This window comes from Thunnus albacares, chromosome 21, assembly GCF_914725855.1.
Source record: "Thunnus albacares chromosome 21, fThuAlb1.1, whole genome shotgun sequence".
NCBI classification, from domain to species: domain Eukaryota; kingdom Metazoa; phylum Chordata; class Actinopteri; order Scombriformes; family Scombridae; genus Thunnus; species Thunnus albacares.
In genome coordinates this window covers 3723250-3741256 of record NC_058126.1, presented here as the reverse complement: position 1 = coordinate 3741256, position 18007 = coordinate 3723250, and the positions used below count along the sequence as shown (strand labels likewise).

Here is an 18007-nt window from a genome sequence, read left to right as displayed (position 1 = left end):
TGTGACTCAACGCTTTCAGCTCATATAAACTGAATACAAACCAGTACAGCGACTCACTTAGAGCACTGGAACGTGTGTTTTGTGCGACTTTGTGCTACATCGTACATTGAGGTTGTGATATGTAGCACAACAAGCTGCACATGCTCAGTGGCGTCTGCCTTACACAGAACTACTCTCTGGAGACCGATCGCTGTTATCAGCCTTTGGAGCAGCGGTGTGGCTCATTGACGTGTTTTTAATAGTTTTTGGACAACAATGGAGGTGTACAGCATAAGAGGAAGAAGATATATCAGACTTTGGATACGTTGTTGGTTTGGCTCTGCACGTGAGATTTGTTGACAATAAGAAAATTATAAAAAATTGCAGCAATTCCTCCAAATTAAAGGACTAAATGACCCTGAGCAACACAGAGGAGCGTTTTTCTAATCTGGTGTCTCTATCAGAAGTATTTAGTCGGACGTAATTTGTCTGTTTTGTTTCTAAAACTGTTACACATCACTGTTCAAAAAAAAAATAATGATTTGGAGGAATTGTTGGAATTTTCTGGCCAACGGAACAAAAGAACAAAGTCATTTATCATTTAACATTTAACTTCATCATGCAAAGGAATCTAAACTCTCGTTTTCTGTGAACATCAAATGACCTTTAAAATATTCTAAGTGTCGTAGCAAAATCAAATCGGGACTTCTTGTGCAGTGGTTACGGGTATGAAGGATGTGCGGTAATGGGGACAGGACGGATCCCTGTGGCGAGCTTGTGGAGGATGAGTACTGCGCCGTTCAGACACCATTAACTTGGACCCTCTGGGGCTTTATGTGTCAAGAAACCCTCAGTTCGTCTTACAACATTAACATCACTTTAAAATCGTGTCACCGTGTGTGTTTTCTGGCTTAAATATGCAGCTGAAGTTTAGAGATAATATCAGATAGATGTAGAGCAGCAGGGACTGATGGGTCTGTATTTATATTATTTAACACTGGCCAGTTGTCTCATCTCCCAAAAACATGATGTGTTGAGTTGGTAACATGTTCTGAGGATGTGAAAGTTTTCTCTCTGTGTCTCTTCAGAGTGATCTGTGGTCTCTGGGTATCACAGCGATAGAGATGGCGGAGGGAGCGCCACGTAAGTGTCGAACATCAGACGCATTCCACTGTTTTCAGTCAGACAGACGATACAGTTCAAAGTCTGAATCTCTTTCATTTGCTTTCTTTGCTTTCTTCATCGTGTCTCCTCTCCTGTCCTGTTGTTTCTCTCTCTTTCCTTTCTTCTCAACCCGTCTCATCTCCTTTTTTGTTTCCTTCCCTTCCCTCCATCTCCTTTCCTTTCCTTTCCTCTCTCCTCTCATGTCATCTCATTTTATTTCTTTTCCTTCCCTCCATTTCCTTTCCTTTCCTTTCCTTCTTTCCTTTTCTTTCCTCTCCTCTCATTTCGTTTCTTTTCCTTCCTTCTCTTTCTCTTTTCTTTTCCTTTCATCTCGTCTCATTTTGTTTTTTCTTTCCTCTTTTTCTCTCTTCTTGTTTCTTTCCCTCATCTTTCCCCTCGCTTGTTTTCTTTCCTTTTCTAATCTCTTCCTCTTTTGTTTTCTATCCTCTCTTCCCCTTTTCTTGTCTCATCTCCTGTCCTTCTCTTTCCTTTCCTTCCTCCTCTTTTTCCTTCCTTCTCCTGTCTTTTTGTTTCCTCTCCTCTCGTCTCTGTTCCTCTCCTCCTCGGACATTTCCTTTCCTTTCCTCTCGTCTTATCTTGTCTCTCTTTGTTTCCTTTCCTCCCGTCCTTTGTGTCCTCTCCTCCGCTACATCTTATCTCTCGTCCTTTCGTATCCTTTTCTTTCCTCCGTTTCCCTTCTTTTTCTTTTTATCTCCATTTCTCTTCTCCTGTTTTTTTTTGTTTCTTTCCTCTTGTCTCATCTCCTCTCGTCTGCTGCCCTTTGTGTCCTCTACTTTCCTCTTATCTTGTCTCCTCCTCCTCCTCCTCTTCCTCTTCTTTCCTCTCTTTCATCTTCTCTCCATTCTCGCCTCCTCAGCTCTGTGCGACATGCATCCAATGAGAGCGCTCTTCCTCATCCCCAGAAATCCTGCCCCCAGACTCAAGTCCAAGAAGTGGTGAGTCACTTTGTACCAAAACACACACGTACAAGCCTGCAAGCATACGCACACACACGCACACGCACGCACGCACACACACACACACACACACACACACACACACACACACACACACACACTCTCTCTGCACCTGCACCGTTCTGCGGTGGCAGTATGTGGACCGGTCCTCCTCTCAGATTGGGGTCAAACATCAACTGTCGGCACTTTCAGATTTTCAGAGTCATTTTCAGATTAAAGGATTAAGAATAACCCACTTTAACACTTGAACACAGTTGCTGCTGGAACATGATTCATGTTTACATGATGCTTCTTTAAGGTTCTTTGTTTCATCGTTGGAGGAAAACAATATGATTTTATGTCCTGTTATTTATGAATGATGCTTTTATTAGTAACTGCATATTTAGCATTTACAAGCAGGATATAAACAGTTAATAAATGCTTTATAAAACACTATAATGTATTTGTGAGCAGCTATAAGGACATTTTAAAATGTTTATTAATGTACAGTATACAGTAATGTAACGTCTCCTATGAAGACATATTTCATATTATTATTGTCTTTCATTATCTGTTTATACTCACAGCCTACAGGAGGATTTATAGTTGTTATAGTACATTAATAAACACTTATATCTGTGTTATTAACCATCTATTAAGTGTTTATTTACTGCTAAAAAATACTAAATAGAATGTTACCCTTTTATTTAATGTATGCTGCTGTTTATTCTGATATCTTGTTGAGTCTTGAGTTAATAAACTCAGAGCTGCAACTAATGATTATTTTCACTGTTGATTAATCTGCCTGTTATTTTCCTGATTAATTGATTAATCATTTTGTCTATAAAATGTCAGAAAACAAAAAAAATAGCTGTTATAATGTATTGAGAGCCTGAGGTGACGTCTTCAAATGTTGTGTTTTGTCTGATTAACAATCCAAAATAATCCAAATATATTCAGTTTATTATCATATGTGACAGAAAAGCTTCAAGTCTTCACATCTGAGAAGCTGCAGCAAGAAAATGTTTTGTCATTTTTGCTTAAAAAATAAGTATTAATTGTTTCAGCTGTAAAAAATATAAATGCTGTCCTTTTACCTTCAATATCTTCAATTTCAATAATGATTTATTTCTGTGATTTTGTGTGTGTGTGTGTGTGTGTGTGTGTGTGTGTGTGTGTGTGTGTGTGTGTGTGTGTGTGTGTGTGTGTGTGTGTGTGTGTGCGTGCGTGTGTGTGTGTGTGTGTGTGTGCGTGTGTGTGTGTGTCCAGGTCGAAGAAGTTCCAGTCCTTCATAGAGAGCTGTCTGGTGAAGAGTCACAGCCAGCGGCCGAGCACAGAGCAGCTCCTCAAACACCCGTTCATCAGAGACCTCCCCAACGAGCGGCAGGTCCGCATCCAGCTGAAGGACCACATCGACCGCACCAAGAAGAGGAGGGGGGAGAGAGGTGAGGCTGCACCCCCCCGACTCGCCTCACAGCTGCAGACAGCTGCAGACAGACAGCTGCAGACAGACAACTACAGACAGACAGCTGCAGACTGTAGCAGACGGCTGCAGACAGACAGCTGCAGACAGACAGCTGCAGACAGACAGCTGCAGACAGACAGCTGCAGACTGTAGCAGACGGCTGCAGACAGACAGCTGCAGACAGATAGCTGCAGACAGACAGCTGCAGACAGCTGCAGACAGCTGCAGACAGCTGCAGACAGATAGCTGCAGACAGATAGCTGCAGACAGATAGCTGCAGACAGACAGCTGGAGACTGCTGCAGACAGCTGCAGACAGACAGCTGCAGACAGATAGCTGCAGACAGATAGCTGCAGACAGACAGCTGCAGACAGACAACTGCAGACAGACAGCTGCAGACAGCTGCAGACAGCTGCAGACAGACGGCTGCAGACAGACAGCTGCAGACAGACAGCTGCAGACAGACAGCTGCAGACAGCTGCAGACAGACAGCTGCAGACAGACAGCTGCAGACAGACAACTGCAGACAGACAGCTGCAGACAGACAACTGCAGACAGACAGCTGCAGACAGACAACTGCAGACAGACAGCTGCAGACAGACAGCTGCAGACAGCTGCAGACAGACAGCTGCAGACAGACAGCTGCAGACAGACAGCTGCAGACAGACAGCTGCAGACAGACAGCTGCAGACAGACAACTGCAGACAGACAGCTGCAGACAGACAGCTGCAGACAGCTGCAGACAGACAGCTGCAGACAGACAGCTGCAGACAGACAGCTGCAGACAGACAACTGCAGACAGACAGCTGCAGACAGACAACTGCAGACAGACAACTGCAGACAGACAGCTGCAGACAGACAGCTGCAGACAGACAGCCGCAGACAGACAGCCGCAGACAGACAGCCGCAGACAGATAGCCGCAGACAGACAGCCGCAGACAGACAACTGCAGACAGACAGCTGCAGACAGACAGCTGCCTGAAGGGGTTAATCTGAGGTCTGTGTGTTTGTTTCCAGATGAAACAGAGTACGAGTACAGCGGGAGTGAGGAAGAGGATGAAGAGAGAGACATTGGAGAGCCCAGGTAGGATTACTACTATGATACTACTACCAATACTACTACTGATACTACTACTATTACTTCTGCTACTACTGCTACTGCTTCCATGGATACGACTTCTGCTCTGATTACTGCTGTTACTATTGTGACTACCGTTATTACTACTACTACTACAATGGCTAGTACTGCTGTGACTGCTGGTGGTACTACTACTGCCATCACTAGTTCCACTCATAATAAAGTTACTGTCACTGCTACTACTACTGCTACTACTACTGTTACTACTACTGTAAAGATCATCAGCATCAGCAGCAAAGTTAACATCTTCCTTCCTTTTTACATGGATGTCATGTGTTTGGACAGAGCTGTAATTCTTGCTCCTGTGTGTTCTGGTTCTGCTCGGTTCTCCTCCAGTTCGATCATCAACATCCCCGGCGAGTCCACTCTGAGGCGGGACTTCCTGCGTCTCCAGCTGGCCAATAAGGAGCGGTCGGAGCTGATCCGGCGCCAGCAGCTGGAGCAGCAGCAGAACGAGGAACACAAGCGCCAACTGCTGGCCGAGAGACAGAAACGCATCGAGGAGCAGAAAGAACAGCGGCGACGGCTGGAGGAGGTAACGTTACACCGACGTTACAGCTTCATACGCTGGATGAATAACTGGCTTTACCTTGTAAACAGAGAAGTTTAAACACATTAACTCGGCGTTCTTTTTTTTTCTTACTTGTCTACATCACAACTGTTGTGGTTTTGCTGTAATCAGGAAGACCTTGTTCCTTTTTTAGGAAAAAAACACACTGAACACTGTTATCTTCTTCCAGTCTGAGGCTGGTGTTCACTGCTATTTTGTTTACAGCCCTTATTAGCCTCAACCTAAACAAACAAAGCTACAGGCAGATATTTAGCTTCATAAACCTTCTGCTCTGTTTTTGAGTGTTTCAGACAATTTCACAAGAAACTTTGGGAGGTTTCCTTTCTGACGAGACCTTATTTATGCATCAGTAGTGTTTCTTTAGTGTTTTTGCGTGGCGTGGAAGTGGTTAAAGCTGATCCGCTGACATAAAAGGCTCTTAGAAAATGTACATTTCTTGATGCAGACCGAGGAGTTCGCAGTTGGCAGATAACCTCTGTAGCCGAGGCTGCACCTCCTCCAGCAGCTCGATGATAAAAAGCTATAAAGTGGTTTGCTGATGGAAATCTTTTAATGAAGCGCAGCGGCTCTGAAAGCACAGCAAAGAGGCAGCAGATCACTATTTAAATGAACGAAGCAGGAATGTTACTTGAAACTGGGAAGGACTAGAGACAAATACATCACACAGCAGCTATTAAACTACCGGAGGAAAAAAAAAGAGTTGATGACGCAGTTTGGTTGATGGCAGAGACCGTCAAAGTCTGAACACTGTGAAACCACGACGACACACAAGATAAATAATAACGCCTGTTTTATCTTGTGGATGTTTTCACCTTTTAAGCAACACCTCAGCTTCAATGACTTGTCTTCTATGCAAAAAAAAAACCCATCACACACCTGTAACATTCACACCTCAGCTCACCCAAATGCCAAGGAATCACACTTGATGTGCACAGAAACACACACACACACACACAGAGAGAGCTGAAACGAAATCTTTTCCACCTACAGCAACAGCGTCGGGAGCGAGAGCTGAGGAAGCAGCAGGAGCGCGAGCAGAGGAGGAGGTACGAAGAGATGGAGCAGCTCCGCCGAGAGGAGGAGAGGAGGCACGCGGAGAGGGAGCAGGTAGGAACACACCTGACCCGCAGATGTTACATCACCGGTGTCATCCAGGTGGACGTGGCCTCTTAACTCGTTAAAACACACCGATCTGCTCGCTGCTCTGACCTCTGACCTCTGACTAACACACAGTCGGTACATTCACTGTTTGGTTTGAATCAACACAGATTGAAACAGTCCAGCAGCCGGATCTGCTTGTAAATGTTCTTCACTTTCTGTCTGAACTCAGCTGTAGAGTCACTTTACTCACCATCAAACATAGAGCAGTGGTTCCCAGTCTGTCTGCCAGAACCTCCACACACGTTTGCAGGTTAATCAACAAGACAACAACAACTTTTTTCCAGTTTAGTTTTTCTTCTGATGAATTTCTGGATAATTTTATGACTTCAGGCTAATAAAAAAGGATTCTGCTTTACCAACTGGAGCGAGGAGTTTTAATGAAGTGGGGATGTTCTAATCAAACATGCTACTGGATAGAGATGCATTATGGGAAATGTAGGATTCAATGTTTTTGGACTTTAACCCATGCTAGAGGCTAAAGGTCAGGCTATCTTTAGCTGTGTCTCAAATCACTTCTATTAGTACACTTTCATGTAGTACACTGTGTACACTGTATATTACTGGTGTAGTGTGCAACTTTTGACAAGGTAGTGTTGCCTCAAATCAAACACAACTGTTGCGCACTTACCGGAAATGACGATCACAAATTAGCATTAGCTAGCGTTAGCATTAGTGTTATCGTTCATGCTACCAAATCATTACAGGCTGCTAAATTAACCCAAAAAACATACTGATGGCTTATATCTGATGACAGTATAGTGGGTTAGGGTTCCAGTTCCAGTTTGAAAAGTGGTCCCTCCCCTTCCGCTACGTAGCCAAGATGGCGACCATAGAAGTGTCCATAGTTCCACACTCCTCAGTGTGAACGCACTTATGCACTCAAAATGTTAAGTGTAAGTACAGAAGTGAAGCGATTTGAGACACAGCGTTAGTCTCTGCTGCATCAACTTTGACCTTCAACTTTATGTAAATACAGTAATAAGTTGTTGGACTAATCTGTTATATGTTAAGATCCAGTTATAGAAGCTTATTGCTGATCAATTATACAAGAACTTACAACTTTTTTGTTTTACTGAATGTCCCAAAATTTTCACCAAACTTCCACAGATAATCACTCAGTCTGGTCTAGATACATTCATTTATTGATAGGTTTGTGTTTTGTGATAATTCATCCATATAAATATGAGCTGATATTAGCTCATCCGGTCCAGTGACAGTTGTGATCTCAGTGTAAAAAGGCTGCATGTGACACATTTAAGATCTTCAGAGAGCTTTCTGAATCAATTATCTTATAGCTTTTAATAGTTTTATTATAGTAATCGGTACTTGGATGGATGATGTTTATTTTAAATATGACGACGTTGTTTCTGCTGCGTTAACGTCACATATCCGACATATAACAGAGGAGGTTTTACTTTTCCTGCTTTCTGTTTTAAACGTGTTGCTCTTTAACAGCTGATTTCACTCTGATCTTTAACATCTTTCCTGCATCAATAAGCATGTCTCTCTCTTCTACTAATTACACCCTTCTGCTGTTTCTCTCTTCTTTTTGTTTATCTCTCCTCGTCTATTTCTGACTTAATCCCTACTTTCACACCTCTTCAATGAATCTTCTACTTTCGTCTGTCCTCCTCCTCCTCCTCCTCCTCCTTCTTCTTCTTCTCTTTCCATATTCCTTCCTGCTCTGGTGATGTCACTGGTTGCCTGGGCTCCGATTCGCTTCTCTGCTGCCTCGGTGCGCTCTCATTGGCTGCGTCTCATGCTGGCCCGCGGCTGCTGATTGGTTAGGAGTATATCCGTAGACAGCTGGAGGAGGAGCAGAGGCAGCTGGAGATCCTGCAGCAGCAGCTCCTGCAGGAGCAGGCCTTACTGCTGGTAACATCACACACACACACCTAAAAAACACACAAATACTTACAATGTCAAAGGTTTCCATGACAACAGCTCAAAGGTCGGTGAGCATGGAAACAGCACGGGTACCACGACATAGCGAGTGCTGGTTCTGTGTCGTCCCCCTTTTGTTGTTTTTCCTCACAGAAATCGTGACTCGGCGAAGGCGATCAATACCGAGACATCAGCCTTTTCAGGAAAAGTTAACAAACCAATCAATGAGCGCTGACAGCGGTGGGCGTGTCGGTTCGATCGCTGACGCTCCCTGAAGTGACATTTCATTCAGCTTCATTGTTCTTAACGATGCCGTCATCCTTTTAAACGCCACAGAATCAGACGCCGGCTTAACAGACAGAGTTACAGCTCAGTAGTTTATGTAAAAAGGGATTTATTGTAACTGAGGGGATGAAGCAGACAGAGGAGAGTTAATACACAAGACACAGAACTCAAGAACATAACTCAGAGCGGCCGAGAGCTGCCGTAGCTGTAGCTGAAGGATCCGGGGAAGATGTTCTGTCCGGCTGATGAGATGATGGATGGCAGGTGGTCTGATTAGAGCAGGTGCTGAACATCAGGAGTAATCAGGGAGAAGCCAGAGGAGCGAGGAGGGAGGAGGAGCACGGGGAGACAAACAGGAGGAGGCGAGAGTCACGAGGAAGAGGAGAAACACTGTGACAGAGAGAAAACATCACAATAAGCAGCCTTTAGTTTTTCAGTTGGATTTGGTGTTTTTGTGTCGACGGTTCATGTTTGTAACTGCTACACATCCTCAGATGTAGCTGACATGTGAGCAGCATGCGTACAAAAATAACAACAGTCACTAACATCATATGTGAGACAGTCATGACGCGTCTCGGTTAACTTCCCTCCAGATGAACAGAAGCTTCTCCGTAAACGTCCAACAGATATGAAACTTCCTCGTCTCTCCGTTGACGACCGTCGCTATTGTTTCTCTCCTACATGTTTATTTTTATCAGGCTGTGAGACGTCGACACCGAACGATGACAACACACAATACGAGCAGAGAAATGTTAAAAACACACACACATGAAGTCTGACCGGAGATCAGATATGAATCAGATCTAGATCCACGTATACAAGCAGCCCAGAGCTAAAGTCACTTAGAAGAATCACTTAGAAGCAAAGAAAATCAGATTTAAACCTCTTCAGTGTGTAACGTGAACGCCGCCGTGCTGTCATCACGCTGAAATGTGCTTTGGGTCGATGAAAGCTTCCAGATGAAACTCATTATTAAACCAAAGACTCTGGATTTTCTCTCTCTCTGGTTGGCAGTCATCGTGGCCTTTGACTCCACTTTGTTTTCCGTCTTTTAAGACACTTAAAGAAGCTGCTGCACACACACACACACACACACACACACACACACACACACACACACACACACACACACACACACACACACACACACACACACACAGAGTTCAGTTAAAGCCGCACCTCCGACTTGTCGAGACGGTGTGAAAAACATGCTCGGACAGTTTCAGACTGAGCTTCCAGACTGATGAGTTGATGCTATTTGACAAGTTTGTCTCCGAAACGAAATGTCAGGTTTACACATAGAACACTAAATATACACAGATCTGACCTTTTAAAATCACACATCAGATATCAAGCTGTACGTTCAACAAATCTTTATTTAATATGAGATCTGCAGTTATTTGAAGCGTAGACAGATGCATTCGTGTTCTGACTTTATTCCTGATTTAAAGGCGGTAACGTGAGTCAGTGCGCTGGGTCATCACACACTCGGCCCACACTCAAAACATCTCATCTGTCTGCTTTTACTTCAACGAGTCCGATAACGTGAATGAAAGTCAGTGAAAGCTTTGAGTGTTGGAAGGATAAAAAAAAAAAACATGATCAGGAAGCATAAAGATGAGTCCAGATGTGTCACCTGTGAACTCAGCGATCGTGGTCTTTAGTCACACGTACGGTGACGTGAGACTTGAGTCTGTGACGGGATTTAAGACCTCATGTGTTTCCATGGAGATAAATTAAAAGTCCTGACCCTGTGACTCATTTCAAAGTCTGTTTCTGAATGTTTCTGAACAGTCAGAACGTTCAGTGAGATTTTCTCTTTATAGGAACTGATGAACATTATATTTATCTGAGGAACGTCTCGTTATAGACGCACAAAAACCAACTTCTGTCTGTTTTATCAGATTATAATAAACACATTCAAGAATAAACTCTGATGCATCAATAAATGTCTATAACAAAAATGAAAAAAGCAAATGTCATCAAAGGTAAATATGGTAGAAATCATTGTGATGATGAATATATCGATCCATACTGCATATTGCTGAGGATTATGGGTAATTTAGGGTCTAGTGGATTTTGTTGACGTGAGATGAAACATTGAATCTGAAATGAAATGCTTTTATTTTCTTCTTCAGAACAGTTTGTAGTTTTTTGGAACAAAGTTCTTCTTTCATTATTAAGGTTGTAAACACTGTTTACATGTAAATACATAGTGAGGCGTCTGGATAAACAAACAAACAAAAAAATGGAAGATTTGGAGACAAAAAGTTTGTTATATTCTAGTGTTTGTGGTCAGTTTGACTCATGTTTAGGTTGTTTTAAGTCAGTTTACTGGTAACATGTGAAGCATTATTATTTTATATCATTAACAGCTGATGATCAGAATGATGTTTTAGATTCCTGACAAACAATTTTATTGGAAATTAGTATTTTCTGTGGCAGGAAGTTGTTACGACAGGTGCAATAAAGCAATATAACCGTTTTGCTTTATTACAATAAAACATTTTTGCTATCTGAGATTTATGAGGCGTATTTGAAACAGTTTGATTCAGTCCAGATGTTCTCAGATAGCTGAAGCTCACTCACATGTTCTACTGAGGTGCTGGTTTGCAGGCAGACATAGAAACAAGTGGAAAAGCATCTTCAGTCCTGGTTTATATACATAAATTCCAGTGAAGTTTGTATTTTATCCTGAAGAAGGCAGTTTGTGGAAACGTTGATCTTCATCTGTTCAATTCAACGTAACTAGAATCTAAAGCAGGAAATGAGAATAAACATTTAACATCTCCGTCTTTAGAAGCAGACCCTCCATATGTTGTCTTAAACTGGCGTTTTTTTCCCTCCTCCGTCGTTCACCCGGCGTCTCTCCTCTGCTCCGATGTGTCTGATGTTCAGGAGTACAAGAGGAAGCAGATCGAGGAGCAGCGGCAGGCCGAGCGGCTGCAGAGGCAGCTGCAGCAGGAGCGAGCGTACCTGGTGTCCCTGCAGCAGCAGCAGCAGCAGGAGCCGCCGCGACCGCCGCAGGACAAGAAGCAGCTGTACCACTACAAAGACCAGGCGCCCGGGACCAACGACAAGCCGGCCTGGGCCAAAGAGGTAACCACACACACACACACACACACTTTAATACACTCCTCATCAAGTCAGTTTGTGCTTTAAAAACTTACTTTTCTCTTGATTTCACCGTAGTTATTATCTAGAATACTCTGATCATCTACAATATATTGATCTGTGTTGGAAACAGGTTGAAAAATGGGCCAGATTTCTGATGTTCGGAGAAAATAATTCAGATTTAACTCTCAGACAAAAACAAAAACTGACTCGGCCAGAAGGACATTTGTAAAAATGCATAAAAACAAAGAAAAAGTGGAATATTAAGACGCCATAAAGGAAGATATGTACGAGATTTTAAACAAAATAAAGAATACACACATGTGCATTTCATCTTAAATTCTAGTTTTTGTAAGAAACAAGTGAAAAAACACCAAAGCCGGACGAGACTTTTAAAGACATTCTGTAGATTTGATTATAAGAATCTCAACTTTATGCAGTTTTTCTCACTTTTTAATTCAAGATGTTTTTATTGTCATTCAGCAAAAAAGCAGAAGGAAATTATGATCATAGGTGCCGTTAAAAACACAGATAAATAATCCATATAGATCTATATAAAAACAAATAATACAATTAAACATAAATAAATCATTTCTGGACATTGCAGGGGTTTGAGGTGGAAGGAATGTGAACATGAAAAGTAAAGGGGAGAGTTTTTGCACATATGATTGTGTTATATTGCCCTTTGGTACAGCAGCTGCCTGATTGATGATTGAAATATGATTATTAAAGTTTAAGACCCCAGAAGAGGTTTATAAATATTTCTATATTTACTTTACTCCAATCAAAGTCTGCTGTGATTCGGTTTTTTTTACCCAGAAGGAGACAAACAGGAGTTGAAAAGCAGCTCTGCTAACGAGGTGAACGTGTGCAAACAAAGACTAAAAGGCAGGTTTGCATGTAAGAACAAGAAAACAGCAACAGAGAAGCTCAAACAGCTGACGTGTTGCTGCTTTAAGGCTCTCAGGACGTCAACAGTCTGTTTGTTTGTGTTGTTTTTGTTGTGTTGTTTTCTCTCCTCCAGGTATCATCAGTTCCTGCAGACGACTGTTTCTAACCCGCCGCGCCGCTTCAAATGATGCTTTATTTTTTTTTTTCTTTAGGTGCAGCAGCGAGACGATAATCTGTATGTTGTATGTTTTATGTGCTGCTTGTGTCAAATGAAGAGTTTCAAACCAAAAATGATGATTTGGATTCATGTTTAGAGGAAGATAAACATGTTTCAGTGACCGCAGCACTTCTGCTTATTTAGTTTTTGAGAAAAGAATCTTCCTCATATGATGCAGTGATAAATTATGTTGAAATGCAGATTCACATAAAGAAGAGGAAGAAACATCTTTATTTAAACAGCACTTTTAGAAAAAAACTGTGTAAAAGTGCAAGAATACGCAAAAGAAACAAACAAACCAGTAGAAAAGTTGCTTTCATTCACTTTTTCTGTGTTTTGAGTTTTGACAAATCACTTTGGATGAAACTCTTTCATGTCTTGTTTGCTACGTGTATGAATTTGGAAATCTACATTTAAATTGGCCACTAGACTGTAAAAGAGTTTGTTGTCTGACTGTAGATCAGTTCATTTAGTTTCCTGTACGGACTCTGTCGAGGTGTCTCGGCAGCTTTTTTTTAGTTTTTTAACCACCTGCTGATGGTTCAAAGGGAGAAAGAAGAGAGCTTTTAAAAATAAGTAGAAGAAGAAATAAAGGATATGCAGCATTACTTTGTATTATGACCCAAACAAAGATGGAATCCAGACGATTAAGCAGCTTTCCTTTGTTTGGGTCCATGAACGAAGACACCTTGAAAAAATCCTTTACTTTACACTGAAGGGACTATTTTTTGTACCTCTGAGGATTTAATGGGCATGTCTTGATTTATTAGCAAAACTTTCTCAAAATAATAGCTTACATCTGTGGCCTTAATGCAAAAACTTCAGTGTAATGTTAGCTAGCAATATTAGCTAGCAAGGGACTATTTCTTGTATCTCTGGGGATTTAATGGGCATGTCTTGATTTATTAGCAAAACTTGTCAATAAAATGACTAAAGTTTACATTTTTTCTCAAAATAATAACTTATATCTGTGGCCTTAATGCAAAAACTTGAGTGAAATGTTAGCTAGCAACGTTAGCTAGCATGCTAATCAGATATTGGAGCAGGTTACGTGTGTAGTTACATGTTTAGAAACTCAGCAGATCTTCGGTTGTGTCACGTCCGCCTGTATGTTTCCTGTGCTACGTGTCTTCTCCGTGTTCATGTCGGTGTGTCTGCTCTCTTGTGAACACTCACACCTTGCTCTCCAGGTGATGCGTCGAGCTCAGAGCAACTCGCCTCGCGTCCCTCCCAAGAAATACCACTCCTTCAGGGAGCCGCGAGACGTCAACCTCGACAACCTCCTCTTACTCCCCGGTTACAAACCTCGCCGCCCCCGCCCCCCTTCCTACCCCGCACATGTCAGCCCCTCCAGAGATCACCTCCACCTGCCACGAATCCGTGTCACCTGCGTCCCCGAACACGACTCCTCCTCTCAGGCGGCGATGCGCAGGCAGAGCCCCGACTCCAGGGGCTCCGACGCCAGGGGGCCCGACGCCAGGGGCCGGAGCCCAGGCCGCCGGGTCAGTCGGAGGATGAACAGATGCTTCACTTCTTCTTCTTCTTCTTCCCCTTTTCTTTGTCATCCCTCGGTTGGCTGACTCACTAACCCCGTCAGGTGGAATGATTTCCTCCTTTAACTGCGGAAACGATAATTCTCCTCTCCTTTCGTTACTCACCTCTTCATGTCGCCATCTCTCACCGGGATCCTTTGATTAATTTCCTCTATGACTGCTGGTGTCGGGGACTCATGTAGTTCTAGTATAATAGCTCTGAATCAGATCTGCCGTCAGTAATAGAATCCAAAGAATTTATATAATTTATTAGACTTATCAAAGTTTTAAGGTTTTAAGTATCTTCTGGATTCTTGTCAGGACCAGATCAGTGTTTCTCCAGTTTTGTAGACTTAAAAGAAAGGATAGCAGACAACTTTGATCTTTAATAGACAAGATGGTCACATATATTTCCTGGCCAAAAGTATGTGGACACCCCAGCCTAGACCTCTTCAGACATTTCAGACCATAGTTTGCTTCCGACTTTGTGGCAACAGTTTGTGTTTGTCTCTAACATCCCTGTAAACAAAGGCAGCTTTATAAAGAAATGGTTTTCCCAGTTTGGTGTGGAAGAACTGACCCTGAACCCTGACCTCAACCCCATCCCACACCAGTGATCCAGACCTGATCAACCCCATCCCACACCAGTGATCCAGACCTCGCTGATGCTCTCGTGGCTGAACGGGAGCAAATCCCTGCAGCCAGGTTCAAACATCTGGTGGAGAGTCTGAAACCAGCAGACTGAAGCATCACATGATCAACTATCACATACGGCTGTAATGTGTAATTGTACGTCCACATACTTTTGGCCACATGGTAGAAACGCTGCAACATTTTGACGCACTGGAAGATAAATTTTAAAATAATACAACTGAGAGAATCTATAAACAGATGAAAACTTTTGGGAAATGAACACGTAATCTCCGTCTCTTCTAATCTTTTCTTATGCTTCCTTCTAACTTTTAATCTCCTTTTAATTGTCTGGATGTTTGAACTTCACTTTTCCATTTCACAGGTCACTGACTGTCCGGGTGCTGCAGGTTGATCTGCAGAAAAAAGGATTTTTCCTCTTTTACTGCAGCGGCTCTCAATCTGCTGCTTTAATTAACATAAATACTGCATAACGTAACATACGCAGTCGTTTCTGGTAGAGTTGAGAATATTTACATCAATCAAACCAAACAAGAGAATTAAAAGTTTAAATCTGTGAGATGCAGGCGTCACTTTGTTCCAAACAGGTTGAGAGCTGCTGTTTTTATTGCATGTTGTGTATTAATGGGATCATAAATCTAACAGGTACTAACTTCAACAACTCTAATTAACAGTTTCCCTCCCGCAGGATTAATCTGTGTAATATTATAATACTTCATTTACTGCAACTTTTATTTACTACACAGTGTTTTGCTGGTTTAACAAGATGCTTTTCATGTTATTATGACAAAGTTTCTTACTGTTACTAGATACCAAATTACTCTGTTTTTACAACAAACGTTTCTTTTTGTAATATTTTATCTTGTTATATCACAAAATCAACACCTGAACAACCTTACAAAGCTATAAATGAACAGATGGATGTGTAAATGTTCCAACATCATACAAACATATGATGCAGAAAATGATGTTTTAAGGAGAAACACCTGTTCAGTGTTATTATTATCTCTACATATATAGACGCATACATAAAGGGAAGCAACGTGTTGTTCTTTAGAGATCACAGAGCAACATAGAGCAGACACGAGGACGCGTGCAAAACAATAAAAAAAAGATGCAAGAAACAAAATATTAACATCAGACTGAGCACACGTACAGGGTTGTTAGCCGCTAACTTAGCAGCTAAAAACAGAATCATTTAGTATCCAGTAATAACGAGAAAATATGTCATAATAACAGTCAGAACATCTTGTTAAAATGAGAAAAGTTTTAATTTAAACATGTTGACACTTCCAGATGTTCAGACTCACATGTTGAATCTGTTTAGTCTTTAAACTCCTCCACATGTTCTGTTAAATGAAAAAAATCTGCATGTCAGCACCTCATATTTGTTCTCTGCTGGTTTTCCTATCACTATAAATCAGAGCGGCTTTAAGTGCACGCTCCCTCCCCCGTTCAGAGCGAGATCTGCAGTCCTGCCCGTGGTGGCAGCTGGTGTACTGATGTAGGGCAGCTGCAGCTATATCAGTCTCTCTCCCTCTGGACACCACGCATGGAAACACACACACACACACACACACACAGAGATAGTTAAGCCTCGTTTCCTCACATGAAACACACACACAGTCTCTGTGCAGATAGGTCTACCCTCATCGCTGCCTCCCAGGATTTCCCTCCGAGCTGCAGAAATATTTCCATCTCACTCAGACACAATGTTCTTCTCTAAAAACAGACCGTCAGAAAACATGTGCAGGTGATGTTTGCAGCCCTTTTATACAATAATAACACTGTTAAGGCTGAAATCTGATGCTTTAAGGAAGTATCGAGACTTCCTTTTTACTTCTGTCAGTTGCAGTTTCAACACACTTCTTGCAAACCATGAAGTCTTAATGGAAACTGTGAAGGATCAAACACTCAAAGACTCTCAGACCTTCATCAGACATAGTTCATATAAACAAATAGCACCATATATATATATAAAGGTTATAGGTTAGAGTATAAGCTGCTATTTTTTTCTTGTTTTGTTGTTGTTTTACATTTATATCAAGCGAAAGAGTGCAGATAAACAAGTTTGCCAGGAAATACATGAAAAAAAAAGAGATTAAAATGATATCATATTAAAGATATCCATAAAAAAGAGGAAGTATGTGCGTACACTGACAGTTGGCTTTATCAGACAGGTATAATAAGTGATACATGAACTCTGCAAATATAAAACCAAACAGGATACTGAGCTGTTTCCTGTAAACAGACACACAGACGTAAAAAAATGTACACGTATAAAAAAGCACGTTCACATCAAACCATAAAGGTCGTCAGAGGTCATGTTCACACCGGAGCCTGTAGTCGTCAAAAGGTTTAAAAAAAAAGACATTAAAGGGGATTTAAAAACTGGAAAAAGACCAATAATCACAAGTCTTTCATATCAGCAAGGACAAAATACAAGAAAATTATAAATATATACAGTATATCAACAAGAATCTATTTTAAATCTGCAGAGCCAGCAGGTTATTGAAGGTGGTGACTGACATATAGATCTAATAACGGGAATGTTAAACATGTTAATCACTCAAAAAATAAATGTTACCTCATGCAGAAGTTAAGAATAACATCTGGAGATCTAAACTTCCACAACAGGAATTCAATTAAAATCTAAAACATCTGGATAAACTTCACACACACACCTCACTGCATGCTGTGAGTGACTGTGGTCTGATGTGTGTGTGTGTGTGTGTGTGTGTGTGTGTGTGTCAGGTGGAGGAGCATTATAAGATGAACAGACAGACTTCTCCTGCATTGCAGCATAAAGTCTCCAACCGGATCTCGGACCCGTCGCTGCCGCCGCGCTCCGAGTCCTTCAGCAGCGGAGGCATCCAGCAGGCTCGGACCCCGCCCATGCACCGCTCCGTCGAACCACAGGTGTGTGTGTGTCCCCCACGTCTTAGTGTGTTTGAGTGAGTGTGTGTGTGTGTGTGTGTGTGTTAGTGTGTGATGCAAAC

The 18007-nt window shown here is 42.0% G+C and overlaps 1 protein-coding gene across 12 annotated transcripts in view; it reads left to right on the top strand.

Annotated features, from left to right (window-relative positions):
* tnikb (TRAF2 and NCK interacting kinase b) overlaps positions 1-18007 on the top strand; it is a 76928-nt gene that overhangs the window by 30906 nt on the left and 28015 nt on the right. For 4 of the 12 annotated variants that reach the window (XM_044339015.1, XM_044339014.1, XM_044339016.1 and 1 more), the window contains exons 8-17: positions 1068-1122; positions 2021-2099; positions 3369-3544; positions 4582-4648; positions 5039-5237; positions 6264-6380; positions 8223-8309; positions 11502-11702; positions 14016-14327; positions 17763-17927. In XM_044339015.1, coding sequence (XP_044194950.1) covers positions 1068-1122; positions 2021-2099; positions 3369-3544; positions 4582-4648; positions 5039-5237; positions 6264-6380; positions 8223-8309; positions 11502-11702; positions 14016-14327; positions 17763-17927 — 1458 coding nt within the window. The remainder of the gene's footprint in view (positions 1-1067; positions 1123-2020; positions 2100-3368; positions 3545-4581; positions 4649-5038; positions 5238-6263; positions 6381-8222; positions 8310-11501; positions 11703-14015; positions 14328-17762; positions 17928-18007) is intronic. The other 8 variants (XM_044339023.1, XM_044339022.1, XM_044339019.1 and 5 more) reach the window with 4 other exon arrangements.